We start from the raw sequence: 22,806 nt of genomic DNA, 5'->3' as shown, positions 1-22,806 counted from the left end.
CACAGAGTGAAGCCATTAAATCCAGGCAGCTCCCTGCACTCCTGGTGTGCCACCAGGATTGGTGTGGCTTTAATGACTGGACTTGTTTTCTCCAGGAAAAGCTCTTCCCAGGAACCCGACAGATCACCTCTGCCGTGCTTCCAGACGTCCTGGCTCTCTAATTCTTCTCCCTAACGAGTTTTGTGCTGCACGATAAAATATTCATGTTCCAATAGGTTCTAAACTAATTATCTGCAGCCGGCACTTGCCTGAGCAGTCGTTTGCTGTTAGCTTGGCTCAAGTTAATGGCTTGTATTTCAGTACAAATAGTCCCTCCTGGCTGTTTCCTGTCACTGATTCTTATCCTAAATGGAATTTCCATATGTGTCTGGCAGCTAATTCTTGTGACATCCAAAGGAGCTTTCTCCTCCTGCGCCCAGGAAGAGGAGGAGGATGTGTTATAGATAATATTTTATGTATTATGCAGTTGCTGCAACTGCGTTTTCCTTGGAAGCAAATGTCTCTGGGTCTGATCTCTTCACACTGTGCAGTTGTACTCAGAGCTCTCCTACACCTCGTGCATTTTTATCAGCTCGAAAATACGAGTTGTTCTACAGACAGGGACCATTCTGGCCAGGTATTGAAGTTAAACAGCAGGAAAAAGGGAAGAAATTGAAATATCACAGGAAAACACACAGGTGAAGTAAAACCTCGGTGTTCATCTGGAGGTGTCACATTACATTTGAAAATCCTCATGATGTTGATTTGGAGCTTAAAAGTGCCCTTAAAAAGGACTGTGATAAAGGCTGAATAAAAATGGTTCCAAAAGGGCTAAAAACATAGTGGATTTTCATTATTCTGCCTGTGGTAATCAAGGGTTTTTCTCCATCCTTTTCTCAAGAGACAAGCCTGTATTTAAAATATTGACAGATCTTAATCTTTTAATGTTGCCATATGCCCACTTAGAGTAAAAATGTAAATACTTCCATACTCTAAATGTATGGCAGTGATTTTGACTAATCACACATCCCTATGCTTAATTGTTGCTGGGATCAAGGCCTGCAAGTGCTAACATGGAAATAAATGAGAAATCTTTGGTTTTCCTTCTTCTTTAAAAAAAAAAAAAACACCATCATATTTATAGTGTGACTAATTTAAACAGCTTGCAGGAAAAAAAAAAATCTGCTGAGGTTTCTGCTGATTTTTTCCCACATTAGTTCTAATGGGATGTTGTATCTGCCATGTCTAAAAAATGGATTTAGACATAAAATTTAGTAGACATGTGTGTTACAGAACTGGAGAGAGAGTCATGCTTTTGGTGTTTATTTGATACCTGAAAATATTATTCTGTTTTCACTTAAACAAGTTGAGACTTTGTGCAATCCAAGGGATGTTTTCCAGCTCCTCATGGACCTTACATGGGTGCACCCTTGGAGAGCTGCTGGAAGCAGAGGGGATTCACCCAAGATCTGCTGGAAAAGAAACTTCTCCAAAATCCCTGGTGTTGCAGAAATGAGCAGAACCTCTCCCCAGCCTGCACGGGTCACTCCACCTCATCCCAGATCCGTTCATTTTCCCATTACTCTGGGTTATTTCTTGTGGCATTTCACCACTAACCCAAGTTTGTGAGTCTGGTGAGCATCTTTAGGTCTGTGCAAAGCCTGCAAAGCCCCTCTAAGATCCCTCATCTGTGGGATTCCATCTTTAGGTCAACAGAACTTTGCAGATGACACCAGGCTGGGTGGGAGTGTGGATCTGCTGGAGAGTGCAGAGGGACCTGGACAGGCTAGATCCATGGGCTGGGAACAGCTGGGTGAGGTTCACCAAGGCCAAGTGTTGTGTCCTTGGGTCCCACCAACCCCGTGGAGCACCACAGGCTGGGGCAGAGGGGCTGGAAAGCTGGAAAAAGCCCTGGGGGTGCTGGTGACAGCAGCTGGACATCCCCAGCTGTGCCCAGGTGGGCAAGAAGCCGATGGCACCTGGATTTTAGCAGGAATGGAGTGGCCAGCAGGGTTAGGGAAGGGACTGTCCCCTGAGCTGGGCACTGCTGAGGGACCCCCTGGAATCCTGGGGTCAGTTCTGGGCTCCTCAGTTCAGGAAGGACCTGGAGGGGCTGGAGAGCATCCAGGGAACGGAGCTGGGAAGGGGCTGGAGCCCCAGGAGAGGCTGAGGGAGCTGGGAAGGGAATGGAGCCCCAGGAGAGGCTGAGGGAGCTGGGAAGGGGCTGGAGTCCCAGGAGAGGCTGAGGGAGCTGGGAAGGGAATGGAGCTCCAGGAGAGGCTGAGGGAGCTGGGAAGGGAATGGAGCCCCAGGAGAGGCTGAGGGAGCTGGGAAGGGAATGGAGCTCCAGGAGAGGCTGAGGGAGCTGGGAAGGGAATGGAGCCCCAGGAGAGGCTGAGGGAGCTGGGAAGGGGCTGGAGTCCCAGGAGAGGCTGAGGGAGCTGGGAAGGGAATGGAGCCCCAGGAGAGGCTGAGGGAGCTGGGAAGGGAATGGAGCCCCAGGAGAGGCTGAGGGAGCTGGGAAGGGAATGGAGCCCCAGGAGAGGCTGAGGGAGCTGGGAAGGGAATGGAGCCCCAGGAGAGGCTGAGGGAGCTGGGAAGGGTCTGGAGCCCCAGGAGAGGCTGAGGGAGCTGGGAAGGGAATGGAGCCCCAGGAGAGGCTGAGGGAGCTGGGAAGGGAATGGAGCCCCAGGAGAGGCTGAGGGAGCTGGGAAGGGTCTGGAGCCCCAGGAGAGGCTGAGGGAGCTGGGAAGGGAATGGAGCCCCAGCAGAGGCTGAGGGAGCTGGGAAGGGGCTCAGCCTGGAGCAAAGGAGGCTCAGGGGGACCTTGTGGCTCTGCACGAGTCCCTGACAGGAGGGGACAGCCGGGGGGGTCGGGCTGTGCTCCAGGGAACAGGGACAGGAGGAGAGGGAACGGCCTCAGGCTGGGCCAGGGCAGCCTCAGCTGGATATCAGCAGGAATTTCCCCATGGAAAGGCTTGATAGGAATTGGAAGGGGCTGCCCAGAGAGGTTTGGAGTCCCCATGCCTGGAAGTGTCCAAGGAAGGCCTGGATGTGGCACATGGGGACAAGCTGGGGATCGGTCACAGGTTGGACTCGATGGTCTCACAGGTGTTTTCCAACTGTCACTGTTTCATATTGATGCTAAATTTTGCACATCCTCAGTATTTTATGGAATTTAGGAGTCTTTAAACAAAACCAATTCTCCCAGCAGTGCAGATTGGTGCTCATGGGATTTGTTCCTTTTCCTCCTTGACTCTGTTATCCAAATAATCCTTGTCTCTGCAGTGTGAATATCCAGGAAGGCTGGAAGTGCTGACACTTGAATTTCTCATGCAGGGAAGCAGAGAAATGATCCTTTAGTGTGGGACTTGAGGGAATACAAGTTTTTTCCTGTGTTATTTGTATTCTTGAATGCAATTGTTTTATAAATCCATCATTTACTTGTGCTCTTCCTGAATTGCTCATCCCTCTCCGAGTGGAGTTGAAGAAATAATTTTCTGCTAAGTGAAAGATGTCTGATAGGAGGTAGAAATTGATATCTTGATCCTGGCTGTGCTTCCAGGTATTTATCAGTGATAATTTCTTCAATATCCTCTTGATTTTGGGAAAAAATAACCCTGTCTCTTCAGAAGTGAGTGGAATGAATGTTATCTTACCATGAGATTAATGTAGATTTAAAATTCACTTGATAGCAGCTCTTTTGTGGTTTTAGCTTGATTTTCTAGGAAATTAGTCCCATCCTAAAGGAAATGAGTCCTTTAGGTTCATTCTGTCCATCCCTCCCCACTGATGGGACCGATATCAGCCAAATCCGAAAGGAGCAGGAGGTGCAAAGTCGTAGAATTCTGGGGGAAGAAGTTTGTGAACGTGAGCAGCTGCAAGAGGAATAAAAACAGGGAAAAACAAGGAAAATTTGGCCACTGAGGTTGGCAGAAGCCATCTCTCAGGGATGAGAGACAGAGCTTCAGACCACCCCTGTTTGGAGTCTCCTGAGCAAATGCCATAGGAATTTATGGATATTTATGGATATATGGATTTATGGATATTATAGTGTGGTAGCTGAAGGGACAAAGGCAGCACTTCTGTTTCTCCAAGTGGTGATCCTTCAGTGGGTTTTTGGGGAACTGGAAGTGCAAATAGAATTTAGTTATTCCTAGGCATCTTTATTACAGACTTTGGGCCTGATTTTTGTGTTCAACATCCTCCACTCTGCTCAAACTGAAAACAAGAGGTACAAGTGTTCATCCTGTCTGCAAACAGTGGAAGTTTATTTTTCTCAGGTTGGAACTGAGTCCCTCATGGACAGTTCTTTCTCCCAGATCCATGATTCTTCATTAAATGTAGTTACATATCAAAATTAACTCCTGTTTCTTGATAACTTCACCTCATTAATCTTGATTTTGAGAGATTTAACGAGGCTGCAGAACTTCCTGGTGTTCTCCCAAAGACAGGAGCATCCTGGGGACTTGCAGCACCTCTGGAATGGTCATCAGTGAAATACTTGGTGGACAGCAGTGAGATTTTCGTGTTGCTTTGAGCAGAATTTAACGTGGAGTGTGAGCAGGACAAAGCTGTGAACGAGCACGAGGGGTGCTGAGGTTAATTAGCTCTGGTGAGAGGCACTGAGCACGGTTTGTGTCCTGCTGGCTGTGCAATTGTAATTCAGAGACACGTGTTCAGTGTGGTTTAGGTTTGTCCTGGGTCTTCCTAGGAGTTCCTTCACCTCTCAGTGGTGGGGTCAGCCACATCCACACATTTATTGAACATTTCCAGGACCCCGGACAGTCTATTCCGATGTTTCACAACCCTCTCCATGAAAAAAAAAATCCCAAATATCCAACCTAAACCTCCCCTGGCACAGCTTGAGGCCGTTTCCCCTCATCCTGTCACTTGTTTCCTGGGAGGGGAGCAGGACCTCCACCTGGCTCCACTCTCCTTTAACGCTTCATAGGAATATTTATTTAATATTTATTTGGCCCCTTCTGGGAAGGAAAACACTGGCCACACTTGAGCATTTCTGTAAAGGACTTAAGAGGGAGAAAAAGAGAATTAAACCCAGGTCCTGAGTTGAACTGAAATAATCCTGAGTAAATCAGGAAAAATCTTGGAAAATAAGAGCTGTATTTGCACCGAGTAGCTCAGATATGGCACAAAGTGTTAAAGGGCTCCAGGAAGAAAATAAAAGCTTAGCATGCCATTAATTGTTACAACTCTAATTCCTTGACTCATCCCTCTTTTTATTTTTTCCTTTGGTTATTTTTTTCCTTATTTTGCTCCCTGGCTCCCCGTGGCCTTAGAAAATTCCTAATCAAATTTGATAATAGAAAAAAATGATTAGTCAGGTGTGTGGTTCTGCTGGGAGAGAGCATGGTTGAGGATGATGAGAAAGAAAAAAAATTCTTGAATTTCACTTGAGCTTCCCAAAACTCTGACCTGAAACTGTGGAAGAGGAGCCAGAGAGGCTCCAGCAGGGAAGGGTTAAACATGAAGTTCAAGAGTTTTCGGTGGCATAAATAAGGATAAAAAGGGCTGTAAACTTTATTTTGAGAGCCCTTTAAGAAAAGTAAGCTTTGTTCACCAAGTTTTTAAGAAAGGAGATCAATCTGGTGCCATTGTGACTGAGCATTCTCCAGGAACATCTGTAAACTGTTGAGTTTAATTGCCCTGCAGCTGCCTCTGGTGGGAGTTTGGGGGGGATTTTTGTTCCCTTTCACTCAGTCTCTCATTTCCTTTTCTCTGTGCTCTCCTGGTGTCATTGCGTTCTTTTTTGGTTTTTTGGGTTTTTTTTTTTTTTTTTTTTTTTTTTTTTTAAATGTTAAAAAGTAAATAACAACACAAACACAGCTCCTTGAAAGAGCCCTGAAGAGGGCTTGGCTGGAGGAGCATCTCTTGCTGCTGGAGCATCAATGGGTTCCAGCTGCTCCCAGCCAGGAGAAGGAGGCTGGGAGTGAAAGGTTCTGGGGAGCTTGGTTTGTTGGATTTGTTTGCTTTCCATTTTGATTTTTCCCCCCATTTTTAGTTTCTTTTCAGGATTGATTTTGGTGTTTATCGAGTTAACAGGCAGTGCTGGGTGGTTCATGGAGCAAGAACAGGAAGGACAAACCATTTTCAGCTGACTTTTCTTTTGTGCAGCTGAGCTGTGAATACAACAGTGGGTTTTTAGTGTTCTTTCTCCCCTCAGAGTCCCTTGGAAATAATATAAAAGATGAGTTTGGCTGTTGTTTTCTTATGGAATCAATGTTGTCATTGGCAGAGGAGACAGAATTAGGTGACAATAAGGGGCTACAAAAGTGCAGCTAGGACCTTAAACTTATTTTTATTATTGTTATTAATGAGAGAGGGATTTGGCAGGGACACGATACAGGGAATGGCTCCCACTGCCAGAGGGCAGGGATGGATGGGATCTTGGGAATTAGGAATTCCTGGCTGGGCTGGAATTGCCAGAGCAGCTGGGGCTGCCCCTGGATCCCTAGAATGCCCAAGGAAAGACTGGAGCACCCTGGATAGGGCAGGTGTTCCTGGAATGAGCTTTGAGGTCCCTTCCCACCCAAACTGGCCCCAGATTCTGGGATTTGGGACACTCAGAATCCATCCTGAGGGATTTTTATGGAAAATGGGGACAGAAAAGAGAGGAAAAGGGAAGGGAGACGCTTCATGGTTTCCTGAGATTCCAAGTGAAGCTCCTCAGTCCATGAATTTCTTGGAAAGCAGATGGATCCAGTGTCAGGCTGGGAGAGCTGGGAATGCTCATCTGGAGAGGAGAAGGCTCCAGGGAGAGCTTCCAGCACATTCCAGGCCCTGAAGGGGCTCCAGGAGAGCTGCAGAGGGACTGGGGACAAGGCCTGCAGGGACAGGACACAGGGAATGGCTCCCACTGCCAGAGGGCAGGGATGGATGGCATCTTGGGAATTGAGAATTCCTGGCTGGGCTGGAATTGCCAGAGCAGCTGGGGCTGCCCCTGGATCCCTGCAATGTCCAAGGCCAGGCTGGACCCTGGGGCTGGAGCAGCCTGGGACAGTGGGAGGTGTCCCTGCCCATTAATTTTAACTGAGGAATTTTAAGGTCCCTTGCCACCCAACCCATTCCAGTATTCAGTCAATCCTGTGATTATTATTTTCTCCCCAAAGCAAATGATTGTTTTTCCTAGGTACTAAATAACTAATTATTCAATTTTACCATTTTTTGAACTTAGAACATTAAAACTGGCTCTGCAGATTTAGAATATATCCATTTTTTTCCCTTTCCAAGATAAAGATGCACTTTATATTGGAAAAGGACTCAGTAGTTTAACATCTCTGAACACTGGTAAATCGCAGAACTCGAGTTTTGCAAAACCTGAATCAGCAAATTTAGGAAAGAGCAGCAATAATTACAAAAATTAATATTTTTCAATGGGGTGGATGGAGGGAATCACAGAATCACTGGAAAATCTGTGCAGAGAGGGAGCCAAATATGTATTTACATCTAATATTAAATAAAGGCGTGTTAAAAACTCAATAACATTTGATGGAACATCTGGCAAAGTGTGTGGCATTGTTAAAAAATATTTTAAACAGCCAAAATATTTGCTGTTACAAAATGAAAACAAACTTCTGTGTGTCTGGGGCTGGGATATAATTGCATCCAGAGCAGAATATATTATTTTCTAAAATCCTGTTAACAGCCTTCCCTGCTGGAGATGGATATTTCCAATTAGGATTACAGCATTTGGAGCGCTGCCTGCGTCACCGAATCCAGCTCCTGCCTGTTCCTCAGGCAGGGCAATCCTTCAGTCCTGCTTGTAAACTTGTCCCACCCCGTGGGGACAGCGGTGGTTGGGACGTGTGACCTCCCAATTCCGTGGGAAGGGTAAATCCCAGCGGCGTCGCTCCTGTTGGGAAAAGTTCTTAATGACCCGTTTTCCTTCCAGCTTGTTCCTGTGCCAGGGAGGATTAAGCTGTTTGTGAGGAGCAGCTGGGGTTTTTTCTTCGGGAGCTGTGGGATACGAGGCGGGCTGGATGGATAAACCTGCGTCGGGGGGGAAGTTGGCGTGGCTTCAGTGGAGGAAGCTGTCGGAAGGCGCGGGATTAGGGAACACGGAGCGCCGGCCTCAATGGGACGCTCCACTCGGCGTGTGCTGACCCCGCAGCAGCTGGGCCACTCTGGTGGTTGTGATCTCCAAAGGAATTCCCATCTGGAGGCAGCTCGAGGCTTAGTTTTGGAATTGCTGTTGGGATTAGTACGGGAATGACCACAGAGCTGCTGAATAAGAGGCCAGGATGGTCCAGCAGGTATTTGTACCTTTGAAGGATGGCAGGCGGGTTAGAAATCAAAAAACTTGAAAAAAAAAGGGAGAAGGGAAGTGAAATAAGTTGAGATTTAATTAATGTCTGGCCTTTTTATGGACCACACATCTCTTTTAAGGGGAAAATTGAGCAAGGAAAGGTTTAAGGGAAATGGCTGTGAGAAAAGCAGGGAATGGTGAGGGACAGGCTGTGGAATAAATCCAAAGTGAACAGAGGAATGACTGCAGAAAAAAGAGTTTGGGTTGCAAGGGATCTTAAAGCTCATCTCATTCCACCCCCTGCGATGGGCAGGGACACCTTTCACTGTCCCAGGCTGCTCCAAGCCCCATCCAGCCTGGCCTTGGACATTTCCAGGGGCAGCCACAGCTGCTCTGGGAAGTCCATCCCAGCCCCTTCCCACCCTCCCAGGGAAGAATTCCTTCCTGATATCCAATCTCAACATTCCCTCCTTCAGTTTAGGACTGGGGATGAAGTTGAGGGAATAAAAACAAAGCAGAAGAACAGACTGGAGAAGAGGGGCTGTAAATGTTTTCATGGATATGGATGTTTTCCCAGCACGCTCCCACCATCAGGAGAAGGTGGAAAGTTTAGGGAAGAAGGTAAAATATCAATAAGAATGAGGTTGATATTTAACAGATTATCATAGAAGTGATTTGGCTTAATGTTGTGGAAGGAACAGATGTCAGAGGGAACAAATCCCAAGGGGGGCATAAGAACATGGAGAAATGGAAGGAAACACCAGAACAGGTGATCAGATGTGGCAGATTTCTGAAATCTGGCTGAACTCCTAAAAGACCACATTGGGAAGTGTGAAAGTGGGATGGGAGCTGAGCCAGCCTCAGAGAAACAGAGACTGGTTTAATCCTTTGGTAATAATTATTTTTTTGGGGGGGGGTTGGGTTGGAACAGTAGCCAAAGAAAATACTGCAACTTGTAAGTGGTCAAACACTGAGAAAAACACAAAAAAATAAAGGAATAACTTGGGTTTTGGTAGTATCTGCTTTTTCTGTATTTTATTTTATCATTTTTTAAAGTCCTGGGGTTTTATCAGCTGCAAATTATGGGAATGGAGAAGCAAATCCGTGTTAGGGCACTGGTGATGTGAGGACTCCACTGTTCCTCAGTGCTGATCATTATCCACATGCAAAACCAACACATTAAGCAAAAAAAAAAAAAAAAAATCAGTTAAAATTATTTCTAAAGATACAAAGAAGCTTCAACAAGAAGAAGTCTGAATATCTGGAATTCGTTAAAAACTGAAAATTGTGTGTAAATATTTATGAGGAGGAACGGGAGGCTTCCCATCTCGGGAGGCTTCCTGTCAATCAGAACACCCAGATACGTTCAAGATGATTGAAATTCCTCAAAAGGTGCATCATTCACAGTAAATCTCCCATTTGAAGGGAGTGAGGACAGGAAAAAAGCATCAAGGTTTGAGAAAGGGCGGCTTTTTTTTTTTGGGTTTTGGTGACTCCTTGTGGGTTAGTGCTGAGTTTTGTGGCATGGCCGGTGAGAGGGGCACACGTGGTGGGAGCAGCTCCAGCCCACGGAGTGTCAGCTCAGGGCCTGCTTGGGTGGGGAAAGAAGGAGAAAAACCAAGCTGGAAATTGTGGTCAGACTGATTTGTTGTGTGGTGCCATGGCTGAGGGAAAAGAGAATTCCTTTTTTTTTTTTTTTTTTTTTTTTTTTTTTTTTTTTTTTTTTGGTGGCAAGTATAGGGATAAAAGGGAATTCAAGGATGTAAAGGAAAGGCCTTTCGCAGGGCTTGGAGCAGACACTCAAAAGATGCCTCAGAAATGGGCAGGGACACCTCCCACTGTCCCAGGCTGCTCCAGCCCCAGTGTCCAGCCTGGCCTTGGACATTGCAGGGATCCAGGGGCAGCCCCAGCTGCTCTGGCAATTCCAGCCCAGCCAGGAATTCCCAATTCCCAAGATCCCATCCATCCCTGCCCTCTGGCAGTGGGAGCCATTCCCTGTGTCCTGTCCCTGCAGGCCTTGTCCCCAGTCCCTCTGCAGCTCTCCTGGAGCCCCTTTAGGGGCTGGAATGTGCTGGAAGCTCTCCCTGGAGCCTTCTCCTCTCCAGGGGAACATTCTCAGCTCTCCCAGGCTGGCTCAGAGCAGAGGGGCTCCAGCCCTGCAGCAGCTCCATGGATTCCTCTGGAATCTCTCCAGCAGCTCCAGGTGCTGCTGCTGTTGTCCCCAGGGCTGGGGCAGCTCTGCAGGTGGGGTCTCACCTGAGAGGGGCACAGGGACAGAATTCCCTCCCCTGCTGCCCACACGGGGGGAACAACCCCAAGTCCCTCTCATCGTGGCTGCTCTCAATAAATTCACATCAGGGTGGATTTGTACACCTTGACCCTTCACGTGCCACATCTCGTCTCTGTGTTGCTGTTGTTTACAGCAGGTTTTGTTGGTTTAAGCTACAGAACTAAAAATCAAATTGCACCAAGATTAAACAGAGAGAAAACCTGCTGTTGAGTTCTTACCCCTCAAACCTTGAAGTAGCTCGGCTACTTCAAACTCCAGGAAAAGAGATGGGCTTGTGCAGAATAACCAAGAACGCGCTTTGAGCGAATGAGGAACGTGCTTTGAGCGAATTTTTGAGCCAGGGGAGGTCACAACCGGGTTTTTTTTTTTGTTTGTTTGTTTGTTTTCCAAAGAGCAGAGTTTCCTTGGACAGCTGTTGGCCAAGGTGTGCCTGGTCTGCTGATGGTGGCAGCAACCGGAGCCGGTGGCTTTTAAAAGAGCAACCAAACAAACCTGGCACTGGCAGGGATGGGGAATGTTGCAAATCCCAGCTGTGTTCCCTCAAAGGGCAGAGGATTCCTTGATGAGCCCCCTTTTGTCCTAAACTTTCCTCTGTTCCAGCTGAATAAAGCAACGATCCTCCCAGTCCTAACGACCACGGGTTTCTGGAAATGTAAAATTACCAGATCTCATTAATGCCGGGCTCTATCATTCATCAAAGCACTTCTTATGCCTCATGCTGGCTCCTTTTCTCTCCTCCTCTTAATCTTTCTCTCATTATAAGGATGTGTCTGCCCTTTGGACCTATCTGCTTCCAAGGAGTTGACACCTGCGGGGATCTCATTTGGGAAAGACTCGTTAACTCTTTGAGAGTTGAAACAGCTGAAATGTAGGGAAAACAATCCGGTGGGAGCAGAGGATGCTGTAAATACCCCGGGGACAAAGACCAGGCAGAGGATGGCACATGAAGGAAAAGGAATTCTTTGTGTCCCTCTGCCTTTATCCTGATAGATATCCTCAGTCTCATGGTCAACAGGTCCCTGCAAATGCAGTTAATGGCTTGAATTTTTTTTATTTTTTCCGCTTTTCTCTTACAAGGATTTTCTGCTGCTTTGGAGACTTCTCTCAGCCTAATGCACTTTTCACATGTAGCTGGAAAGCTGAAAAAAAACCCTAACGATTTCAAAATGAGCTCAATTGCCATGAAATTAGACCTGGCTGGGGACAAAAGCGTTTGACACGTACCTGGAAACTGCTCCTCCAGATGATCCTCAGAGTTCTGTAGCAGCTTTTTATCTCAAGAACTAAAGCACTTTGCAAACAGTCAGATTACAGAAGTGCTGCACTGATCAGGTATTTTAGCCAAATAAATACTATTTATAAAGGAATTTTCAAAAGAGCTTTCAGAGATACCTGTCACAGTTTCAGCATCCTTATTCAGTGACTCGAAGCTCTTATCTGTCTCAGTAGGGGATGCCAATTTACTGATGTACTTTTCAGTTAAAATCCAGCTTCCATAAGGCAGATTAGCAGTCAGAAAATGCAAGTCTCTTTGGGGGGAAAAAAATAGTTTGAAAGTTGTTTTAAAGTTGATTCTGTGATAAATGAGCCAATTGAGGAGATGTATCAGGTGCCACCAAAAAAAAAAAAAAAACCAAAAGTCACTGGAAATTGCTGGATCTGTGTTGTTCTGAGCACCCCACCCATCCAGCCAAGCAGCTGAGTTCCCTTGTTCATCCTTTCCCCTCTGTATCCATCTGTTCCTGCCTCAAATCCCATTCCCTTTGTGAGCTCCACAGGATCACAGACATTTTGTCATTATGAAAAGCAGGCTCGTGCTCTGATCAACATCTCCACTCTCAGATATCGATAGTGCAGGTTTTAATTGCTTCATTAAGTAAAACACTGCTTCTCGTGCAGTGTTTGCCAGGCTCCTGTCAATATTTGATCCTGACGGAGCTGATGTGGTGTAAGAGTTGTCAAGGAATATTGGCTTGGAGGGATGCAGGAAAGTTCTGCAGGAACGAGGTTGAGTAGAGGCTGTATTTCCATTAATCATCTCTAAATACAGCATGACAGCATTGGAGAGGCTGCTGGAGTCACTCAGTCATTGAGACAACAAATCACTCAAGTAGAGGAACACTTCTATCAGAACTTGGCCTTTCTTTGATCTTCTACTGAAAAACCAGCCCAGAAGTTCACTGCTTTGACATTTATCGATGTTATTTTGATAATCCCATCTGGATTTTATCATGGTCACTTTGCATTTTCATGTTTTAATATAGTCTCAGAGTACTTTCTACTCCTCTCCTGTGTTTCCTCATCTCATCTTTTAATTTCTTTTTTTTTTTTTTTTTTTTTTTTTTGTAGGATCAGCTTATTTTTCTCCTGGCATCTCAGGAGTTCCTTAAATATTGATAGGATTCATGTCCTCACCTTACTGGGAACAGTCTCCTGTGTCTTGGATCATGTTTGCTTTTATGGCTCCATGGTCTGTGTGGCCCCAGGACTTCTGCCATTGATGGAAGCACTTGAATTTGTCTTCTAACATTCCAAGTCATGCAGTGTTTACCTCATAGCAAACATTCTCAGTACCTGAATGCACTGAAAGAGGCAGTAGCAAATGATATTCCCTTGCTCCAGTGGCCAAGGAGTATCCAATTCTCCTGTGTGTTGGTAATGACTTTATCTCTGGTTCCATCAGCACCTGCTTTTTGCACATTAACTTCTGATCAAAGAATAAGTAGGAGGATCTCCTGAGCTCATCCTCATGGATTTTCTTTAGGAACTTCTCTGCAGTGCAGAAGTTGTTCTCTCAGTATAAATAATTCTATTTTTTTATTCCTTAAATTAATTAACCCCTGCACAGTCCTGTCACCTTTCCTCCCTTCTCCACCCTTATGTTTCCTTTCTCTCTGGGTACTTTTATTACAATTATTAAGTCATTGAATGTATTATTGAAGAAACTTGCTTCAAATACCAGAGCAGCTGTGGCTGCCCCGCTCCTGGAAGTGTCCCAGGCCAGGTTGGACGGGGTTTGGAGCAACCTGGGATGATGGAAGGTGTCCACTGGGGGGGGAACTAAATGATATTTAAGCTCCCTTCCATCCCAAGTCATTCTGATGGATCATATTCCAGAAGGAATTCAGCCTTAAATCTCTGAATTCTCTGCTTTTCTGCTCCTGGGTGGTGCCAGCACCATGGGAGCTCTTACCCACATCCTTGTGGCCACCACCCTCACAATCATTGCCTGAGCACCACGGAAGCACCAAGAGATTTTTGGCTGCTGCTTCCCCCTAGCCACTGCTCCCCTGCTCAGGTGGAGCCCATCCCTTTTCCCAGAAGGACGAGCTGCTTTCATCAGCTCCGTTTCATCAATTTGATTTCTGCTGGCAGCCGGGCTGGCTGTGGTTGACAGGTTCTGTCTGAGAAGGGCTCTGGTAATTGCTCGTTCTGTTCGGTGCCTGTGTTGGTGACAGATGGTCACACTGAATGTTTAAAATGTTCAGGACCCCTGCATGATCCCGAAGCTTATGAACAACAAACTTTGCCAGCATTTCTGTTGTCTATTAATTTAAAATGTTTGCTTGAATTACTATTTTTTCCCCTTACGTTTCAGGCATGTTTTGCTGGGTTTGTGCTTTTCTAAAACGTTCTCTTTTCCCATTTTTTTTTTCCTATTAAAGAAAGTCTCAAGATGTTCATACAGACTGGCAGAAGAAAGTGCCAACTGCTGTTGCAGACTTGTTAACAAATTTATTTTTGCCTGAGAATGGCACATATGGCCCAGAGCGGAAATATTAGGGGTCTGTGGTCCTTGTGAGGGCTGGCAGATATTGTCTTGGAAAAAAATATCTTTTGGGTCAGTCATAAATTTCATTTTTATTACTGGAAGGACTTCTCAATTTTTCAATTTTTTTTTTTTTTCTGAGCTGATGGTCTTCAATCATTTCACAGTCCTGTGACAGCTCCAGAGCTGCAAAAAAGAGGTGGTGGGAAAGTGGCCAATTTATTTATGGCCTCTCTTTATGGAACTTGAGTAGCTGCAAACGAGGGAAGTTGGTTTATGAGGCCCATTGGAATTTCATGGACGACAGCCTGTGGTTTAGGGTGGTTTGGCTGACCTGCAGGGTTTGGTGCTTTATCTCCTTCATCTGTATTCACAAGACTTGCAAATCCAGATTATAAGGACAACAAGGTCTTATATCCTTAATTCTCAATTTCTCCCAGTTTGAAATGTTGGACGTCTTTTTTCTAGGTAGGTTTTCAATCCTGCAAACTCTATAAGCAAAACAATGTTTGGCTTCCTACAGATTCCTCATCTTCTGATAAAGAATGTGATTTATTATTTGTGTTTTCAAGACCAGGTTGGGCAGGGCTTGGAGCACTCTGGGATAGTGGGAAGTGCCCCTGCCCATGGCAGGGGATGGCACTGGACGGGATTTAAGGTCCCTTCCAACCCAAACTATTCTGGGATTCTGTGATTATTTCCAAATTCAGAACTGTCTTGTGCAGGACCAGGAGCTGGACTCAACGATCCTTTCAGCTCAGGATATTCTCTGATTCCATGAGATTCCGTGGCACATTTCTGTCCATGCACAGCTGGATTTTTACACCATGGTCAAAACTTTACTGACATCTCAGATTCTTCCTTGCTCTGCCAAGGTTCAGTGAGGGCTGGAATAACCTTCCCCAGGTTTATCCCGCTGGATCAGCTTTGTGCATTCAGCTGGTGTGCGCAGTAAAAGGGCTGAAAATGAGTTCCTTGCTCTTGCAATCCCTCCTGATGGATGTCTGGATAATTGTCCTATCTGCATATTTGAAAAGGAGAAGGAAACGATGCCGGCTCCAAGGAGTGAAGGTTATTCTGGAGATCTGGAGGGAGGGGATTGACGCAGCCAGGATGTGTTGGAATCAAATCAGTAAATTAATCAACATCTTGTTATCCAGCGTTGAGTGCTGGATTTAATTAGGTAAAAAAGGAACTGATGTGTGCATAAATATATATATAAATATATATATATATATACGTGTGTGTGGAGGAATGGTTCAATATGACCGGACTCTGGGATTGCCTGGGGTACACGAGGGGAGCAGGCCAAGGATGGGTGAGTTTTCCCCCAGCTGGCAGTGGGAGATGCAAGTGGATTCAGAGCTGGAGATGTCTCTGCCCACAGCACACCTGCACCTCCCACTGCTTTTCCTCGGTGAATTTTTTGGGGTTCTGCTGTTTTGACCAGACCTCTGGCTATAAATGCAGTATCAGCCATTTTATTGTAGGTTTTTGTTTACTTTGTATTAGGCACCTCTTTTTGTTCATTTGGTTGATTTAGTCCAAGATTTCTGTGGTGGTTTTTTACCTGTTTCTAGATAGGATTTTTTTTTTTAAATTAAAATTTCATGTAAAGAATCCATAAGCTTCTCAATATTCCCTGCTTATTGTAGTGCTTATATATAAAGTTTGACTTGATGATTTTCCAACCTAAATAATTCTCTGACTCCTCTGACTCCTTTTCTCTGTTTCTCACATCATTTCATTGATGAGATCCTCGGCGCTGCTCCTCCTCATCTTTGGCTTGGAATTTTCAATCCTTGCATTCATTTTCTTCATTCAGTGGGAAAATACTGGAGCAGGTGGATATGATCTTTGGTGCTTCTCCCCACTGCTTTTTTAGATTTTTTTTTTCTTTGAAGCTGTATTTTGGAAATGAAGGACTTGGATTTCCAAGTGGCTCCTGAACAGGTGCCTCAGCCCAGAACTAGGGACTTAAATCAGCAACAATTTCGTCACCTGAAGGAAATCTGGAATTAAACACACTGAGATATGGAAACTATTTTTGTTTTCCTGGTGTTTCAGCTGATTTGAGGAGTGCAGGCATCCCCTACCCTGCTTTGCTAAAACCCTGTGTCACTCCAAGGATGGTTTTCATCGCTCTTTCCAAGGCTTGTGGATGAGCTGGGATTATCAAGGAGGTTCTTCACCCTCAGGGAAAGCAAGGATGTATCAAAATACTCATTTTGAGTAAACCCTGTGCAGGTTGATGCTAGTTTGAGAGGCTCCAGGATGGGTCTGTCCTGGTGGAACCATGAGAACCAAACCAGAGCTGGTGAAGCTCCCCAGGAACCACCTGAGTGTGGTGGCAATGATCGTAGACATTGGCAAGATGTTGGCTGGGCACTGGAATAGGGAATGGTGACATTCCCAAGGCTGACGGAGCTCCAGGAGTGTTTGGACAATGCTCAGGCACTGTGGTAGGATTGTTGGGATGGTCCTGTGGGACCAGGAGTTGGGCTTTATCCTTGTGGGTCCCTTCCAACTCGAGATTTTCTCTGATTTTATGAAGACAACACACACACACGTGGAAGCTCTTGGCCTCTTTCCATGGAGCTCAAGACTCCTTGTGGGTCACTTCCAGCTCAGAACCTTCCATGATTCTGTGGTGGAGGAGACTGGAAAACTCCCAGAGCACTTCTGGGAAAGCCTCTGTGGTTTCACTGCCTCGGGTCCTTGAGATTCCTTTCCCAGTTTGTGTGCTCCAGATCATTTGATCAACTCTTTGGGATTGTCTGGGACTGACTTCCAGCAAGGACTGCTCTGTTCCAGCACACGGCTCGTTATTTTCTAAGGTAATTAGAGAGATTGATTACTTACCCAAGTTCCTTTCCCCCCCTCTTCTCCATGGGAATGGGACCAAATAAAGCCAAAGAGAGGGAATGAATGAACCCATCTGGTTCCCCTGGCAGGACATCAACTTTGTCAAACTGTCACCCCCAAAAAGTCCAGTAACACCAGTCCAGAGCTGAAGTGCTCCAGATGTGTGGCAACCACCTCGAACATCTGGGTGGGGAAGTGGCTTCAGATGGAAAATATTCCAAGCAGGAAGGTCACATTCAGGTGAGCCAAGGGCAGCACAGAGCTCTGAAGGATCTGCTTTTCTCTGTGTCCAGTTTGGAGCTGGGATGGAGCAGGAGCTCTTTCCACAGCACTGCTTTTACTGCAGGATTTGTTCTTGCCAAACTTACTTGATTTTTAAATTTATTTTTTAGCTGTTGTTGAGGTTTTTTGTAGTGGCAGTGTATTTTTGGGAATGGTTCCTTCCCTCAGGAGCTGCTGAGGTGCTGAATTCTCCTTCCCTTGCTTTGTCCTTCAGAGTCTCCAATTCCAAGAGGTCACGTTATGCAAAATTAGCACAAGTTGTGTCAAATATTGTTCTCAAATGATGTCGGTATTAAATTGGCATTTTGTCACCTGGTGCCTTTCAGTGCCCTTTGGGACTCTGCTTTCTCATTAGGTTTGTTTTAGGAGATGTTTTAATGACTGTCAGTCCTAGCTTGATGGCCACAGTGATGGTGAGGATGAAATCACCTCCAGGAGCTGGGTGATCTTGGGAGTCCAAGGAAAAGGGATGAAATTGAATCCTGAATGCACCTGGGAACTGAGCTGAGCTGAACTTGCAGCTAATCCATTGGAAATGGTAGGGGATAAGGAAAACGTGTGGTTCCAGAATTACTCCAAGCTGCCCAGCAGAGACTGGACAGTTTTAATGTCACTGTACCAGTCCTCTGAAATGTTGGATGCAATTTCTGGCTGTTTATATTGGGGGAAAAAAGGACTATTTCATGCTGGAATTTGATCACATTGCCTACAAAAAAAGGTATCAGGCACCTCAGACTGAAAACTGGAGTTGCCACAGACAGGAATGAAGTGGCCAAAAGGAATTTTAACCTAGAAATGAAGAAAAAAAATGTTTCTAACAATTAGAGAAATGAAGTCTGAAGAGTGAAGGCAAGAACTGGGCTTGAGCTTGAGGTGAGTGTGAAGGGGAGAAGTTGGAGGTTGTGTGGAGGAGCTGAAGGGGCAAATAATGGCCCTGGCAGCCCTTTCAAGCTTTTTGTCCTCATTTGAAATCCTTTAGGTTTTAGTTTGTATGGAAATGGGAGGATTTCACAGCAACTGCAAGGAAAACTTGCTGGAATCATCCAGAGTTTGCTTTTGTTGGTTACAGCTGCAAAGGGAAGAAATGGATTTATTTTAGAAAACAGCTGCCACTCTTGTTTCTCACAGAAACCAAACATTTTTCACAGAATTCCAGAATTATTTGTGTTGGAAGGGACCTCAAAGCTCATCCCACTCCCTGCCATGGGCAGGGACACTTTCCACTAGCCCTGGTTGCTCCAAACCCTTTCCAACCTGACCCAGGTACTTTTTATTGGTACTGAAATCTAAGAAATGTTGAAATCCTAAAAGACCTTGTGGTTGCTGCCTTCTCCTGGGTTTGTGAAAAATATCAGGTGTTCACAGTTGGAATTAACTTGGAAGCAGAAGCTGGATCATATCAAAATAATGATAAATAAAATTCCTCCCAAAATGCCAAAGTCCGGGGAGGCAGATGACTTTGAAATGGTCCATAGTGACTGATCCAGTAACTGAGATTTCCTTCTGTGTCAGGAGCCTGAGTTAGTCCAGAAGAAAAAAAAAATCAACCAGTAGAACCAAAATTACATAAATAATGAAAGAGCTAAAATTGCCTCAGTTTTGTAATGTAGATGAAGGCAAGGTGTCATGACAGGAGCACATTTACATATTAGAATTATTTAATTATCGGATCTTGTCCTCTAAAGAAGCAAACCGACCATGAATATTCATGGCTTCAATTAAAATATTAATGACAGGCTGAGGTTTTGGTTTTCAGGTCTCCAAACAGCCGTAAACAGATTTATTTAAATGCAGTGAGGAGTGGAGGTCAAAAAGGAACTGCCTTTTTGGATTTGGGTGCAGAGGCTTCTGTTCTCCTTGAAGGCAGGAGGATTTTATTTGCTTCGCATTTGCTTTGGGACGGTTTTGGAGAGGAATTTTGTGGATTCCTGTGCTCTGCCCCCACATCTGGAAGAATCTGCAGCTGTAGCCATTTCACTTCTTCAGTGCCACCACCACGAGCATGTTTGGTGTCATCCCAGAAATGAAGTTAAACCATCCTGCTGGCTTTTAATTAAGGAAGTTGAAGGTTTCATCAATAATTAAATGTACCCAGTTGCAGGCAAAAAAACATTTCCAGCGTGTAAATAGTTATAAAGAAGAGAATTCAGATCTTGAGGTGGTAAAAACCTAATGAAGGACTACTCCAAAAGAATTCTACTCACTCTTAAATCTGATTTTGCTAATAAAAAGCAATTCCTTGAGAAAAAACAGTCAGAAGAGATGCAGCACTTTTGGATTTATCTGCTGGGAGGAGGAGATGCATTTGATGATTTCATTTCAATGATGCATTTCATTTATCCAACAAAAACAATTTTACATTTTCCCATCTCTACCTGGTGCATTTTTCCATTTCTGGCTGTTACAGGGACACTGACAAAGCTCCTGGAATTAAAAATCTCTTGGGATTTGGCTGAGTTTGCCAGGCAGAGGGTGGGGAAGGAGGAAAGATCCCTTGGATGACACAAGGAGATCACAGATGAAGGAGTTGAACTCCAAGAGCTTCACAGTCACAGTTCTGTACAGACCTTATTTAATATTTAATACGCAACTTTTAGGTTTCTGAACGAAAAGAATGTTCCTGTTTTAGTTGAAGCCCCTTTTCTCCAAGGCTTACATGGTAAATAGAGACAGGTTTTGTGGATGCTCCACCAGGAGGATGGAATGAGATGATCTTTAAGGTCCTTTCCAACCCAAACCAGTCTGGGAATCCATGAGAACCCTGAGATACTCTGAATTATTTCCACACTGAGCCATTTTACAGCTTTTGGTGACAAGACTCTGAGGTTTTTTTTTTGCTTGCAAAGAGTTAAAGGCAGCTCCTGACAGCCAGGGCATAAATTCTGCATAGACAACCCTGCATTTGTTTTGAACTTTAAAAAAAACCAATGCTCTGATTAGTTGGAACAGCTTTTCCCTGAGGAAAGACTATGGAGTGGTAATTTCATTACAAAATACAGTGCTTGGAGATGAGCTGGAGTTGGAATTTTTTTTTCCCCACCCTAAGGGATTTGACATTTCTATTTCTTGACATTTCTCTCATTGTTAGACTGGTTTTTTTTGTGCTGCTTTTTCCCCTCCCTTGGTGCAATTGGAGCTCTCCTTGAACCTTGGTGTGCCTCTTTTCTTGGAGGTAAAACTGATAATAGTTTGAATTAGTTCAACAAGCAGATGGTTGGGAAAGGAGCCTGTGTGGAAGTGTGGAGCACTGGGACATGTGATCTATTGCCAAAAAAAAAAAAAAAAAAAAAAAAAGAAGCACAAGTCTCTTGAACAGGGATATGTGTAAAACTGTCATTAGGGAAGGATGTTATGTGGTAAAAAGAGATGTAAAAATAGCAATGGGTTGCTCAGAGCTCTGGCTTGAGGTGTGTTAAGTGTGTCAAAAGCAGCACCTGAGACAGGGTTGCTCCTGCAGCCCATTATTTTAGGAACAGTGGATGCTGGGACAATGGATTTCTCAAATTTCAGCTGCTTCCCTTCCCTGTTCTTCCCTGCAGTCTCTGAGTTCAGCGGTAGCAAAGCGAGGCAGATCCTCCAGTGCCTTGGAAGGTTTGTCCTTCATTCCCAGGGGTGTTTTTCCACCTCCATCCCTGGTGATTCCATGGGGGATGTGTCCTGCTGTGTTCTGGGAATGGGGAGCAGCCTCCTGGCAGAGCTCTCAGCTCCCTGCCAGCAGAATGTTGGGAATGATGGGGGTTTTATCCCCTACTGATGCCTTGAGAAGGCTGAGCTAGAACAGAGGCCGGGCAGAGTTACAGAATAAAGCAGGGATTTATTGCAAGGATCTCCTCCATGGATCCACCTTGGGCAGCACCAGAGCCCAGCCAGGGCTGCACCCAAGATGAACCCAAATGGTCCCAAAATGCACGAGCGCTCCCGGGGGCTCTCACTGGGATCAGCTCTGCTCCATTGGCACGTTGGAGTTCATTGTCCCATTCCAGCTTTAGCCCATGCAGTCCCATCCTGCTTGTTTTTCTCTCCTCAGCCCACGTTGTTTGTGCTCCTGGGCCTGAGGTTTGGATCATTTGTCCTTGGTGCCCAGCTGGAGCAGGAATTGTTTTGTCTCCCTGCTCTGTGCAGAGAGCTCACCATCCCATAATGTGAAGCTCAGAACTGCACACTAAAGCAGCTCAGAATGTGAAAAATATAAAAACTAAACCCTGAGCATCACTACAACCGAAATCCCAGCTCGACAGACAAGGAATTCAGTTCAGCACTTAATGTGGCTCCTTTGCAGAGCATGGCTTTATTTTCATGATATAAACCTATTTTGTATCAGCCTAAATTCATTCTCTGGGCACCGTCTTGTTCACAGCTTTATTTTGATTCCTCCTAATGTTTCATCTGGATATTTTCTTGGAAATTGAGGAACATCTTTACTCCAGCAGCTGGCTAGGGGTGAGAAGTCCAGAAGAATCCATGGAGCTGCTCCAGGGCTGGAGCCCCTCTGCTCTGAGCCAGCCTGGGAGAGCTGGGGGTGCTCACCTGGAGAGGAGAAGGCTCCAGGGAGAGCTTCCAGCACATTCCAGCCCCTAAAGGGGCTCCAGGAGAGCTGCAGAGGGACTGGGGACAAGGCCTGCAGGGACAGGACACAGGGAATGGCTCCCACTGCCAGAGGGCAGGGATGGATGGGATCTTGGGAATTAGGAATTCCTGGCTGGGCTGGGATTGCCAGAGCAGCTGGGGCTGCCCCTGGATCCAAGGATCCCCTCCAGCTCAGGACTTTCTGATTGCCAATGATTCTCTGATTCCTCAGTGCCCATGAGCACCTTGCAGGGGAGTTTGATCCAAACCTCAGAACTGGGGAGGAGGTGGAAAACTTTAACTTCTGCTGTGTTGTGGGACTTTTTATTCCCGAGTGTTGCTCCAAACAGCCCATCCCTTTTCCTGTGTCACGTTTGTTTGCTTTCCCCAGCTCTGAGTGGCCCTTGTAGGGGAAGACCTCTTGGAATCCTCCCTCCCTCAGATTCCCCCTCTTCTCTTTCTGATTTTTCTTGATGCACTGAGGTGTTCAGAGCAAGTTTGTGGCTGTTAGAAGCTGAAGGGTGAGGAGCAGAGCACGGGGGAATGTCGAGATTTTCGGTGGATCTTACATCTTCAAGGAGACGAGAGCAGTTGTTGGTTGCTATAAATTTGTTTATTGCATGAATTCACCAGTCTTGAAGGCAAAGAGTTCAAGGTGTTAAAGTCCGTGCTAAAGCTTTCTGCCATAAAGTCCTGAGCAAAAGCAGCAACAGCTGCTTCCTGGCATAGAGTCCAATATTCCCAGCAGAAGCAGCAGCCACTATCTCTTTTTTCTTCTTCTTTTTCTTC

General features: G+C 45.5%; 1 protein-coding gene across 3 annotated transcripts in view; it reads left to right on the top strand.

The window, feature by feature from the left end:
* Nucleotides 1-22,806, top strand: part of EXOC4 (exocyst complex component 4) — a 309,715-nt gene that overhangs the window by 130,233 nt on the left and 156,676 nt on the right. The window contains exon 10 of one of the 3 annotated variants that reach the window (XM_068189373.1): nt 16,209-16,240. The exons of the other annotated variants lie outside the window; for them this stretch is intronic. Coding sequence (XP_068045474.1) covers nt 16,209-16,225 — 17 coding nt within the window. The 3' untranslated portion in view covers nt 16,226-16,240. Of the gene's footprint in view, nt 1-16,208; nt 16,241-22,806 lie in introns of those variants that run through there. 3 annotated transcript variants of the gene reach the window in all.

Source organism: Anomalospiza imberbis, chromosome 5 (genome assembly GCF_031753505.1).
Source record: "Anomalospiza imberbis isolate Cuckoo-Finch-1a 21T00152 chromosome 5, ASM3175350v1, whole genome shotgun sequence".
NCBI lineage: Eukaryota > Metazoa > Chordata > Aves > Passeriformes > Viduidae > Anomalospiza > Anomalospiza imberbis.
The sequence above is the reverse complement of the archived record's forward strand: the minus strand, read 5'-3'. Positions and strand labels throughout refer to the sequence as shown.